The 13958-nt window shown below is 44.8% G+C and overlaps 1 protein-coding gene across 15 annotated transcripts in view; it reads right to left on the bottom strand.

The window, feature by feature from the left end:
- Window positions 1-13958, bottom strand: part of TRIP12 (thyroid hormone receptor interactor 12) — a 1206981-nt gene that overhangs the window by 982422 nt on the left and 210601 nt on the right. For all 15 annotated transcript variants that reach the window (XM_086944059.1, XM_086944047.1, XM_086944048.1 and 12 more), the window contains one exon: window positions 1646-1729. In XM_086944059.1, the coding sequence (XP_086800185.1) occupies window positions 1646-1729 (84 nt within the window). The remainder of the gene's footprint in view (window positions 1-1645; window positions 1730-13958) is intronic.

Genomic DNA, 13958 nt, shown 5'->3' with positions numbered 1-13958 from the left:
GGAAGCATTGCTGTGTAAAGACGCAATAAATGGAACTATTTAAGTACCTTTTAAAATCATATCTAAAAAAAATACTTACTTGATAAGGAAGTTCTTGGTATCAAAAGTTACTTAAGAATAGGAGTTATTTTTCTAATGTGGTCTGATTTATTCTTGGGCAAGTCTCATTTATTGCCCTGTGAGAACAACAAATGCTTAGCAATGCCCTCTGATAAGCCTAACTGCTCACTCTCACTACCACAAAAGAGAGTATTTGGGTTTTCATTCGTGTCTCTAAACTAACTGGGGTTTGCCTGGACTCTTTACACAGTGTACCTCGTTGTGGTCCACTATACAAAGATCCAGCTTCCTACACTCTGGGAGTGACAAAGATCTCCAAACATCGATTTAATCTTCATCTTATTCAATTTCCTAATTTCATGTGGTGAATCAAACTAGGTCGATCAGGTCAAAGCAACTAATTTTACGTACATAGGCTAACCAGCAGACGGAAAATCCATTATCCAAGCGAAAACAGTCCAAAATAACTTGCATTTGCCTCGCAGTTAGACCAGATACTAATCCACAACAAAATTAGGGCCAAATTAAACAGTTCACAAATATGCATTAGCCCAAGTGCGGTGGGCAAAATTAAATGGGAGCTTGTGGCAGTTAAGTGCATGATCTGCCTACAGGTGCGAACCCCACCTCCATAAATTGCCGCCAAGACACACGGATATTTGTAAATGTAAAGGACTGGGGAGACGACACCTTCCTTCCATCCCACTGAGGTAAGTTAAAGGTTACTCTGGCTGCTCTGCTGAGCTTTGAGCATGAACTTCTGAACCATGTGTGTCATGTCCCTGCACTACTAAAAGTAACCCATAAGTAGTTAAAGTCATTTACACTGCCTAGAGTGTTCTCCTTAACCATAATCTTTGCCAGGAGTTTCTTGCTAGGTTCACATGCCGCCATGTGCAATTTACTATAATTCGGGACCCACTTCAATTTGCTCATAAAGGATACAAAGGATTCTATCAATAATCTAAGGACCCTGGAGTACAATCCTACAAGTACAGCGTTATCTGCATAAAGCAGTGCCAGCAAAGAGGCGTGCTTGATTTTTGCAATGTCCTTAGTGACTGATCAAGTTTGAACACAGGTTAATATAAACCACAATAAGCAGTAGAGCCAAAATACAACCTTGGAGCACCCCGGTGCGAGTGGGAAGAGTACAAGCATGGTAAGGGCAACGGCCACTGCTTAACGTACTGGTTTTGCCAATACTCATTTCCAGACCATTTCAATAAATGAATGCAGACCCACTTTATTTAGTTTTCTGCAGATAGCCTTCCTGCTACTTCCACTCTGAGATAACGTTTTTTCGCTAAAGGAAGACTGGTTGGGTTTCGGTCTGTGGAGTGAGATGACAGCCCAGGCTTGAGAGAGAGCTTTCACGGTGATATCTACCACTTTTACTTTTCCTACCCTTGTCTGACTTAAAAATAAACCGGTCAAGACTTCAGTTACAGCAGTATGAAAGTGTGGCAACAAAAACTAAGGAAATATTAACCAAGATCTGCATCCATTTAGAAAAAACTGTTCACACAACAATGATCCAACTAAAATTCAGTAAAACATTTTTGTACATGTAAGTAACTCATACCTTGTAACCTTCCCATTTCTGAATCATCCGACTCACTCTCCCCAGAGGTGGTGAGGCCCACAGCCCCAGGAACTGAACTAGAAGCTGAAAAATAAGAAATTATCAATATTAAAAAAAAACTTCAATATAAAAATGGGTTGCTGTGAAAACAACTTGCCTTGAAAATATATTATACAAATAAACATTAACCAAACAGGATTATCTCTTCCTCTAGGCTGGCCCAACCTCAACAAAGATAGTCTGAAAGACTGACACGCAAGACCACATCCTCCAATGTACAAGCTACCTGGTTAATGATGCTGGTGAAAGAAGGTTTGGAAATGTAAACAGATTGACAAAACAAAGACATGGAGGCCGGCCTTTTAACTATTAATTATCTGCATTACATACAAGTTACAAAAAAATTCCCAACATTAACTTTTCAAGTCTGAATGAGACACAATCCCCTTATATCGACCTATGTGGCCAATACACACGTTTAAGTATGTAACTAAATTATCAACATGCTGAACAAGTTACTTGCCTTCAGTAATGCCTTATCTGGTAGAGACTGTTAGACCCGTCAGCCCTTTGGGTGGTCCCTCCTAATTAATTTTTATTTTTTTTCCCTTTTAGCCTCTCTATTTTTTTTGGGTGTCCACTACATATTTTTTCTGGTGTTGACCCTAGGACTCTGGGCGCCTTATTAACACCTATTGGTAGTGAGGTGCAGGTGCCCCTATAAAATGGAGGTAGAGCTGTTACCCTCACAAAATGGTGGCATGTAAACTGTCAAGATTTTACCCCGGAGCTTGGCCCATAGCTTAGTGTAGAGGGATCTAGAACCTTCTGACCCATTCTAGTGAACTGGACCCAGGGTATATAAGGTCAGAACCTGGGCGGCCATTTTGTTCATCAAAGAGCTGGTTGGAGTACAGGCTGTGGCGTGAGGGGGATAGGGCACTGGAGGGGCTGACTACTCCTTAGGGTTGCTTCTCTTCTGCTGTCTTTGCCCCTCTCCATATAGACCTGACCCTGCCAAGTTGTCATCTAGATGGATCTTGTTCTGGTGTTTCTTTTCCCTATACAAATGAAGGAATTACCACTCTCAGTTTGACCCAGAGTAACTGTGGGGCCTGCACTGCCTATCCCATACTGCAGCGCTGTCCTGGGGGAGTGAGAACTGTTCTGAGGGTCTGGGGAACCCTCCTCCCCCGTTTCCTTCCTAGCGACATCGCTCCTGGGAGGGTGGTAATGCGTGAATACTGTCCCACTTACTGGTGCGTGAGGTAGGACGCTCACTTTGACTCCCTCTCCCGGACGGATCTACTGAGGCTCTGTTGTGGCGTGGGGAAGTAGCGTGGGGAAGTAGCGTGGCTGGCGACATCAGGCTGGGGCCCTGTGATTAGGTGTACCCTTCAGTAAGTGGCGCGACTCCCTCCCGAGGTGAGAAGCCGGGAGTCGAGCTGAGGCCAGTGCGGCCGCCCCTCGGTGCGAAGGCTTCCCTGAGGGGGCGGCACTGCACGAAGGTGTTCCTCCCCTGGCGCAGGCCCAGAGGAGGTCCTGTAGGCTTTCCTGAGTGGGCGCCGCCGATATATATAGACACTCCACTCCTGCGCAGGCCCACGGATCGCGGCTGTCCTGAGGAGCGGGACTAATCCACTGAAGGTCTCAGCGGGGCCTTACATCGGAAGAGTCTCTTTCCCAGTGCAGGCCCAGTGTGATAGTCGGCCTTGCCTGGGAGGGAGCTGGCGCTTTACGAAAAGGCTGCCGGCGATGGCTTAGGTTCTTTCGGCTGCCCGTGACGGCTGATTCCGAACTTAACAACTTCCAGCCACAAGTAAGCCGGGTCCTGTGGGCTGGTGAGGGATACGACGATAGAGAAATCCCCACGGGGCCTAACGGGTGGCCAGCTCTCCTGAATTCTGTTAACTGATTTTGTGTAAGCCAGGAGAGCCTTAACTTATGGAACTTCCCTACTGGAGCTAGGAAACTGCCATTCATTGAATTACTGTTAAACTATAAAAACGTTTAACAGAAGCCAGGGTATCGTAAGTTCTCAGATCAAATGACTGTTATTGACGGAATTCAATGCTCATCCTAGTTTGACCAGGAGTAAATGATTCCGACGCCTGCTTTAGCAACGCATAATCGAACCTTATTTAAGAACATGTGCAAAACGATTTCCATGCTGTGATAATGCTTAATTTTGCTTTTCTGGGTAAATTTACTGTGTTTTCTCTCTGCTAAACCTTATTTAACCTACAAAAGTAAGGCCTGAAACTTAGAGTATTAAGTGGAATTACTGAACTCATTTCCTCTAGGGAACAAGGTTCTTGAACTGAATGTAATGTTGAATTCTCATGGATGCAGGTAATCATATGTGGAAGTGCTCGATGTGTGTAACCAATACATGACTAACGGAATAAGATAACTCAAAGAATTTTTATAAAGCATTCCATATTTTTCTAATCTGGTGTAGTGTCATTTTTAGTGGATGGGCGCTGGGTTGCTGTGAAGAGTGTGACGCAAACATAAAACAATTGCCTTTGAGATTAGTCCTTGCCACTTGTGCCAGGCTACCCTACCCTAGGTGGACCGGTGACCCTGGGTCCAACAGAGACTATCTAGTCGGACTCCACGTTTGCACTGTCTGCGTCAGAAGGGATGTGTACAATGCCTATATAGGCGCCACCTACTCGCACTAAGTTTCATTTTGCAACTTCCTACGCCAGAAGTGCGGAGCTAAGAAGAATGCGGATACAGTGGTGTGTATAAACAAGGCGCTTAGTGAGGGGCCCGTAGGAATCAGTCACAACACCGAGAGGCGGTGTTCACAGCCTTGACTTTAGTAGAATGACACGCAAGCCCTAAGGGGGTTGCTTTTTGGCCAATGTGTAGCAGACCTTTATCGAAAGATGGTCCTCTTCTGCAGTGACTTCTTAGCACCAACAAACCCCACGAAGAGTCGGTCAACTACTGCAACTATTTGGTGCGATTTATAAAGAATATGTTATTTTTGGGTCCAGACAATGGAGCCTCTCCTCTTCTTTAGAAGGGTGGGGAGGAGCAAAGAAGGCAGCCATGGTGATGTCTGACGGGAGGAGTGGAGTGGCCAAGATGGCAGCCTTATCAAACGCAGTGGGTGGAGCTCTGATGCTGGCCCGTAATTACTCCTCAAATAATCCTGCCCACCCAGCCTGCAGCTATGCGATCAGGCCTGGCTGGTTGCAAGAGTGACCGAGATGCGGGGGTATGGTGAATGGGACCCGGGAATCACAGGGTATGTAGTCTGTACACATGGCCCACACCGGTCTCTTGGAACAGCTGTGGTATAGCGATCTCTGCCAGCAGCCACAGGATAAATGCTAATCTCCGGCGCAGACACATTCATTTTGCTGGTCTTCTGGAGACCTACCTGACCGCAGGGGAACTTAGCAAAGTGGGTAAGGGCTTGGGTGGGCAGGTATTTGGTACTGGATACTCTGCCTATGCCCGAGGGGTCCTTATCTGGATCGCTCCGGAGGTACCCTTCATAAAGTCAAGAGTACTTGTTGATGAGGAGGGATGTTACGTAATCCTGGTGGGCACCTTGGATGGGCACCCCTTTAAATGGTGTCTCTTTATGCACTGAATACATCCCAGGGTGCAATCTTAGTCACTTTATCCCAAACTAGGTTGCTGGACCCCTAGGTTATGTAGGGAGGGGGTGATTGATATTAACTGCATACACACAGACTTGGACTGTTGCCCCCACTCCGGGGCACCCTGCGCATGCATGAGACTAAAAAAAATCCAACGTTGGTCTAGGATGTCCACCTGGAAATACACTACAAATGTATCTTTTTTAGAATCAAGTCAAAGAGACAAGGGAGACCCAGGAGGGGCAATAAACATCGAACAACCACCCATGAAAGCATCAACCCATGGACCCAAACGCAACAGAAAGAAGAACTAAACACACATAAGTTGGTCATTAACATATCATCATATAAACTGTCGTCATTGGACATTAAAAACTTACAAAAAGGTACATCATTTGTGCCAACACATCACACAAATAAATTGGTGCTAGATGTAAGTGCGTTCAAATTAATGTGGAATTTGAGACTCCGCCACTTTTTTGAAAACGCGATACAAAAAACAGAAGATAATCAACTCAAATTTTTAAAAATGAGTAGTTCTTACCAATCTCCAGTAAGCCACAAAACGCTTAATATTTTTGAAAATGTTATCAAGAATGACATCGACAAAATAAATTTCAGATCAAGAACCAAATTACAAAATCTTTCTAAAAAAGAATTTAACATCTTAAAGAAAATATCAAATGACCAAAACATCATCTGCCAAAGGGAAGATAAAGGAGAGCGCACTTGTATTAATGGATAACACCTTTTACAAGAGCCAAGTTAATGATCATGTAAGAGACAGACATACATGCCTCTTGGCCACAATCCAACAAACATTCCAAAAGGATTTACATTGCATCCTCAACAAAGCTCAAGACAAAGGGTTCATTACAGAAAAAAAACAAGAAATACCTAAGCCAACCATATCCACGGACACCAACCTTATATATGCTCCCCAAAATTCACAAAGATCTTAAACATACACCCATGAGACCAATAGTGACAACAAGAGGGAGCATCCATAAACCAATAGATCAATTTCTTGATGCACATTTACAGGAACTGGTTCAATCCAACAGAACATATGTCAAAGACAACTGATTTTTTTACACAAATTGGCACACGTCTAGCTACATGATGACAATGAAATTTGGCTATGTACCATCGACATCAAATCTCTATATACCTTTATCCTTCACAATTTAGGGATAGAAGCTGTTGAAGAAATGTTACTAACATCAGACATGGATAAAGATTTTCAAATCTCTATAATGAAACTACTAACTTTCATATTATCTCAAAGATACTGTCATATAGTTAATGATTTTCTATATATTGTGTTAAGTTAGCATGAGTTTATTAAATGTTTAAACAACATTTTCCTTCAGCTTCAGTTTGCACATGGCACATAATTATTATTGTAGCTTTCAACCTAGACGAAAGATGTGATTTATTTGAGAATAATATGTTATTGCTCTGATATCAGTCGTGCTTGGTACACTTGGTACACTGTCTACACACTGAGATCTCTAGCCTCTAAGAATAATCTAACACAAGGTTGCTGGGAGGCCTGATCCTCGCACCACATTAGACATAACACAACTAATGTTGCTGCCAACATTGGGCTCTACGCGGGTTTAAGATAGAGTTACTGAGAATGCAAAAACACACTTGATGGTGCTTCGCATGCAGAGAGTTGGTAGCTGATGATGTGATCTTCTTCTGCTGACATTTAGAGGTATGGGCCCGCCCTGCTAAAACCCAAATGAGACCTTCTTAGATATAATATAGTATGCTAAATAGGGTGCGCGAAATATAGGTGATACAGATTTCTATAGATTTTTGATTTATAATATGCTATCACCGTTCGCTTACTATGGACTAGTGACTATGCTGATAACTCTGATTTTTATAATATGTATGTTGGTATTATATAAGATACTGCGTTTGAGAACCTTGCATTGAAAAATAAATATTTCAAACTTGCACGTGTGTTCTTTTACTCCCCGTTGTGGTTTGAAATGATTATAGAGCGAAAGAGTGTTCATGTGTTCCACGATACCAGAGGTACCCTAAGTTCATGTTCTGGTTTGTCTAAGTCATTGGGAGTTTGTTATGACCAATGAGACACTGTAGCTAGCTCGGTAAGGGGATTTCTGATACTAAGGTGAGTTTTGGGTCACCCTAATTCACCCAGGTTCTAGATCTCTGTGCACAGTTCTGTGGAAGAACGGAAACCCTGCTACATGGCGCCCAACGGTTGTTGGCCTTATATCATGACACTCGAGTAGTATATCATTCAATAGCTTAACCCCTTCATTCCCGTTTCCGGAAAACGGCGGTGTCGGAAAAACATACCTATTTTTGAAATAGGTCTTTTCAAGCTTAAATCCATCTAAAAACGGTTTCCTTGAATTACGACCCAGTTGTGCTACAAAGTAATCTTTGTTTTTTCACGTTCCTGTGCAGTCATGGCACAAGCCGTGGACATCCCGCTGCATAGTCGCATTGCGGTGCGGGACCATTTACGGGCTTATGATGTCCCTTTGGAAGGCTTGTCTGTGGTTCTGGTGGTGAGTGCGGAACATGCTTACCCTTACGAACTGTTTTATTCATGGGTGACATTTCCGCCAGTGGACGCGAATTCTGCTGTGTTCCACTCATACACTCAGTCAGCTGTACCTGCTGCATATGCTCCGTACAGAGCACAGGAAGTACCTATTGATGTTTGGCAGCATGGAGTTTGATTTGGTGGCGCCCTACCACATGCTTTAACCACTCCGAGGTTAGGTCCTTTGTCCATTCCGGGCACACCGTGGCCCGCTTTGGCTGGATTTACTCCTCACCTTAATCGCGCCACTTGTAACGTGGGTGACCTGCGACGTCTTCACGAGGTCACGGTTGAAGTGACTAGGGCACTTGTTCATTACACGAGTCGTAATGTTCAAGGCGCAGCCCCGAGGGGTGCGCAGCTTCAAGCAGGTCAGGCTGGTTTGGAAATCAGTCCTGTCATGGTGAATTCCGTAATGGGCAAGAAGCCCCAGGATAAGGATGACTTTCCTTTCTGGCTTGCCGAGAAATTCGACCATGTGTTTCCTAATACGAATCCTGGTGAGAAACACCGGATTCTTACGCTTAGTTTGCCGAAAGACTTGGCCCCTGAGCTTGTTGACTGTGAAACATGGGGTAAGACTTTTGCAGCGGTCTATTCGAGGTGCTTTGGCTCCCCGTCTATGTCCAACCTGTCTGCGGTCCTTAAACGTGTTCAAGATGATCACGGACCAGAGTCAGCGGTTGAGTTGGGTATGCGCCTGTGTGGCTCCTTTGAGGTGGTTTGCGATCTGATCCTTGCGAATGACAAGGGGGATGCAGTGAACTTCCGGGTGGCTAACGCCTTGGCGTTGATTCCCGACGCGGACAAACCCCGTCAGTTAGCAAGGATAATTGTGGCGGCTTATAAAATGGTTGGCTGCAATGCCAAGGGTCTTAAGACTTTTTCTGATAAGGAGAAAAAGCAGCCCCAGGGACAGTCTTCGGAGGCGAACGCTCAGCCCAAGTCCAAAAAACAAAATTGGCCTAAAAAACAGAATCAGGGTAAGCAACAACAACAACAACAACAACAACAACAACAACAAACACAGGTTTCGCGCCCTGCGTCTCCGTTGCCTGCGCAGTCGGAACGAGTTTATGATTGCGCGACCGCGCGATGATTAAATCGCCTGAACGTTTTCAGGCTTCTAACCAACGCTCTCCTCGTTCCTTTCAGGACTCATCGGCTCAGTCAACCGGTGGTGGAGGGGGCGGCAGGGGCCGGGGTGGCCAGCAAGGACGTGGTCAGCCCCGCCCGCGCAGCAGTGCAGACAAACAGGAGGGCTCTACGCCTCAGAGACCGCAGTTTGCCAAGAAGAAAGTCGCAGCCTTGACAGCGCATCGATATGCCCCAGATTGTGAGAACGAGGCTTCGGAATCTGACTTGGGCTCTGACCTTGCTGGACAGCGCGGCGGAGATTACCATAGTGAGAGAGGCCCTCCGTCCACTACTGAAGGTGACAGCGACTGACACTTATGTTGTGATTGAAACAGCAGATACAAGAGTTGCTCCCCCTGATAGACTTTTTGAAATTGTCCTGTTAATTGAAGGTGACATACAGCGTACCGTTAAAGGGGTATTTTGGGAAAATCTTTTGTCTACATATGACATTTTGCTTTCAGAGGCTGACTGGCCCCCACCTTTTGTGCTCGCAGCTCCACGAGGGGAGGAGGTGATCCTCCCCAGTTTCGCGAACACAGTTTCGAGAGTGGAAGCGCTGCACTTTGCAGAAGAGTGGGCTCTGGCGCTTGCACCGGCTGTGTACCGTAATCAGTGTGGCTGGGATAAATTGTCCCGAACCACGAGATTCCTTTACGGTCTCAGCCGCAGCCTCAACCTCAATATCCCATACGACGTGAAGCCAAAGCTTCAGTCGCAGCGTTCCTTGAACAATTGGAATATCAAGGTGTAATTGAAACTTGTGTGTCACCGATGAATAACCCCCTTTTTACTGTAAACAAACCGGACGGCTCTTACCGTTTGGTTTTGGATTACCGGCATTTAAACTCGCATTGCCGTAACTGTGCAGTACAGAATACTCACGGCTCTGCCCTTGTAAATAGTCTTGTGCGTAAGCGCTTCGAAACCACGCTTGACATTTCCAATGGTTTTTATGCCCATTCATTGGACAGTCTAAGTTCCCAATGGACTTCGTTCACATGCGGCAGTGTCCATAAAATGTTTCGGCGTCTCCCAATGGGCTATAAGAATAGTCCTGGCGTATTTTCCGCACGCATTGTCTCTGTTGGAGAGGATCGACCCTGATGCTTGTTCCTATGTGGATGATATCTATCTCACAGACGACGAACTTTGGGAGCATCTGTGTCGAGTGAACAGTATTATTTGTAACTTTGCAGACATGGGTTACAAGTTTAATTTTGCAAAGTCGCACATTGCAGAATACACAGTGTTGTTTCTAGGCTATGAACTAACTAATGAAGGAAAAGGCTTGCCTCCTCACTTCCTGGAGAAGTGCGCACAGTTGCGCTCTCCAACAACACTGAAAAAATTACAATCTTTACTGGGCTTTTTGAATTTCGGAGGACATACGTTCCGGAATATGCCCAGCGTATCAAGCCTTTGTATGCTTTGATACACCCATCTTTTTCCAAATCATGCTGGCTGCCTGAGCATTCAGCTATTCTGCAATCATTGAAGCTGATTTGCTCGCTTCTGAATACTTACAGACTCGTGATAACCAGACCAACCTGGTGATAAGAATTGTCCCGGGGACGGTAGGTTTCACGTACCTAACTTTTAATGAAGGAGATACAGTACCTATGGCTTACAAGTCACACTTGTACACTTCGGCTGAATTGCGATTTTCCACTGTGGAGAAAGTTTTGACGGCTGTGCAGATGGCAATTCTCAAGGAACGTGCCCTGTCACAGGGAAAACGCATGTTGGTTGTTACCCCGTGTCCTGCCTTGGAGGCAGTTACAAAAGCCAGTGTACCAAATTCTAAAGCTTTGCACCCTCAGTGGATTTAATGGGCTGCATCCTTGTCATCCCAGGATGTCACGTTTATTTTTGACGCCACTTTACGGTCGCAGGAGTTCTTACAGTATGAGTTTGTTCATCCTGCTCCTTTAGCAATGCGGCCGTTGGAGGATTTCCATTGCATCATTTACACTGATGGTTCGGCGCAGGTTGCGCATGGCTCTAAACATGCCTACGTTTCCGCTTGCGCCATTGTGGTCGGTGCCATGGTGAACGATGAGTTCAAGTCCAGTGTCGTGCACACGCAGACGCTTGGAGACTGCACCGCACAATTGGCAGAGCTTCGTGCTCTTATGCTTGCATTGGAGTACGCAGATCCGAGTGGGACGACTTTGGTTGTAAGTGACTCTTACTACTGTGTCCAGTCTTACAATGAGAACTTGTTCTTTTAGATTCAGAATGAATTTCGTGATTCCAAAGGTAGCACTATAAAACAAAATGATCTGGGTCCGAGTGGCAGAACTCAAAGAGAAGTTGCCACTCGTGTTTGTAATTCATACTCTTGGCCATCAGCGCGTGGGGGTCCACGCTGTCGGAAATTCGCTTGCTGATGAAGCAGCGAAGTCAGCAGTATCAAAATACTTAGTTGCAGCAGTCACGAGGTCCAAAAGTAAGATAGATGATGAAATCTTGGCAGCGGTTGCTGCTACTGAGAAGGGAAGTAAATATCCTGCGGGGTTCCCTTCTAAATACACATACCACTTAAGTCCCGATAAGGTTCCTTATGTGAAAATTCCTGAAGTTAGCGAACGTTTAATTCCCAACTCGGATCGCAGGGCTGCTTTGATTACAGCGGCTCATGAAGGTGTGGCATCTGCGCAAGCGGGCGTCTCGGCCACTGTAACTCAGCTACAACAGAGGTTCTGGTGGCGGGGACTGTACAAACAGACGCGCGATTATGTCCTTCTATGTGACATTTGCAAGCAGATTAAACCTTCAACTGCTGCGCGTCCGCCTCAGACACAGTTGTACATTTCTAATAAACCACTGGGGTGCGTTTATTTAGATCACTGCGGTCCTTTTTCTTCTGATACTGCATATAAGTACATCTTAGTAGCAGTTGATTCATGCACACGCTTTGTGTGGGTTTGGCCTCATCGGAGCGCTGATTCACGGACTGTCATTAAAGATTTGCGAGTCTTTGTAGGGATTTTTGCCTGTGGTACCTTCCATTCGGACCAGGGTCCGGCTTTCGCCTCTAAGGCGTATAAGGATGCTATGGTTTCGTTGGGGGTCCAAGTCAAGTTTTCGTCTCTGTACAGACCCGAGGGAAATAGTGTAGTTGAACGAATGAACCGTGACTTAAAGCAATCTTTGACAGCTCGAGTTATAGGCACTGGCAGAAACTGGTTAGCCCACCTCAATGGCGTGCAGCGTGCGCTTAATAATCTCCCTAGAAGGTCTCTGGGTGGGCGGACCCCATACGAAATGCTCTTTGGTATCAAGATGTACGTCCCTGACCTCGACGGTCTAGACTGCAAGGCCCAGGCCACGGCCTTTGACGTAGATGAACATTGCAATGTTTTACAGGATCTACAAAAGACCAGAGACAGTCTAGCAAAGGAACATTTGCCCTTCACATCGGATGATGCGTTGCAGATCCCGGTAGTTGGCTGGCTACCCCAAGTTGGAGAACTGGTTCGAGAGAAGATCGATAACAAGAAAGAGTTTGGTCCCTCATATCATGCACCGGTTCGAGTTCTTGGAGTGAAGGGCACGAGAACAGTCATATTACCACCACTTCCAGGTCGTAAGGAAAACAGATTTATCTCTATTGACAATGTCAAGACACACAGGGTGGCCGATTCTTCATAGCATGACACCGGCTATATCCTGTCCTTCCATGGTGAGGCATTCTGTGCTGCTATCACTTCTGGTGCAGAACAGGAGGTGTCCCTCGAGATGCCTACCATATTCAGTCCTTTATTAAATACTATTCCTGTTACTAACATTGATGAGCTGAACTACACCTATCCTGCTGACTTATCTATGCCAGATTTGCAGACTCGTTTGGCCGACCAGTCAAGATTCTCTTTTGACTCTGTTTCGGAACTTTCAAAGAAACCCTCAACTATTGCAAAATATGCCACCTTATTTAAAAAACATTTTTTAATTCCCCCTTGGACATACATTTGGTTGATTCTATTTTCATTTTACCTTTTATGTCAATTGGTTTTGTGTTTTATTTTTTCCGCCTGATCGATGGTCACTATGTTAAAGAAAGAACAGGAATTCGGTACCTTAATGGAACATTGGCCTCTCTTTCCTCTTCACATTCAGCACACAGACTGAAACGAAACTTGAATACAGTCAACATTACTGCTTGGCCTGTCCTTGATGGGATTGTGTGGGATGCGGTTAGATTTCAAATACATGGGCCCACTGAAGTGATTAATGTTCCGAATGTGCTTAGAGTAAACATGGGGGATGTGATTAAACAAAATATATGTTCTGATGATTGGGATATTCAGGCCGTAGAAGCATTATTCTCTGATTTGAAATACTATGCTGCCTTTGATGCTGAGGATTTATATTTAGATTCTATTAATTATGGTGATTTGTTTTGTTTTCAACATTATGGTAATCATTTTTTACATAAGACAAATTCCAGGAGGGTTGCTGTAAATTACACACAGTGGGAACATTGCCCTGCTCCATTGTGAGGCAGCTCCAGTACATTTCTGAAAAAATACACTTATTTCACAGATTTTAATCAATCAAATCCTGAGTCATTTTATTTCAAAATGACACAAAAGTCCATGTCCAAAGTTAGACTTACCGATACAAAAATGCTGTATTCGAAGTCCTTTCTAGACAGATTAGCTGTGGATAGCTACGAGTTTTGGAAAGGAACTATTGACCTTAAAACGGTTTGGGGTACCAAAGATTGGCAGGTACAAGGCACTGAGGCTTTGCACCGTGCATGTATCATCCCGAATCACATGTTGTTTCTAAATTCATCCATTTTCCAAACAACATGCTTTGGATTGGCTACTTCTAAAAAATTAAATACACCAATTATCCCCGAATTGGATGAATATTCAGGATGGGGTAATTATACTGAATTGTCCATTCATGAGTTACAAGCTCTATTGCACAATTCGTCCTTTAATAC

This window comes from Lissotriton vulgaris, chromosome 11, assembly GCF_964263255.1.
Source record: "Lissotriton vulgaris chromosome 11, aLisVul1.2, whole genome shotgun sequence".
Classification (NCBI taxonomy): domain Eukaryota; kingdom Metazoa; phylum Chordata; class Amphibia; order Caudata; family Salamandridae; genus Lissotriton; species Lissotriton vulgaris.
The sequence above is the reverse complement of the archived record's forward strand: the minus strand, read 5'-3'. Positions and strand labels throughout refer to the sequence as shown.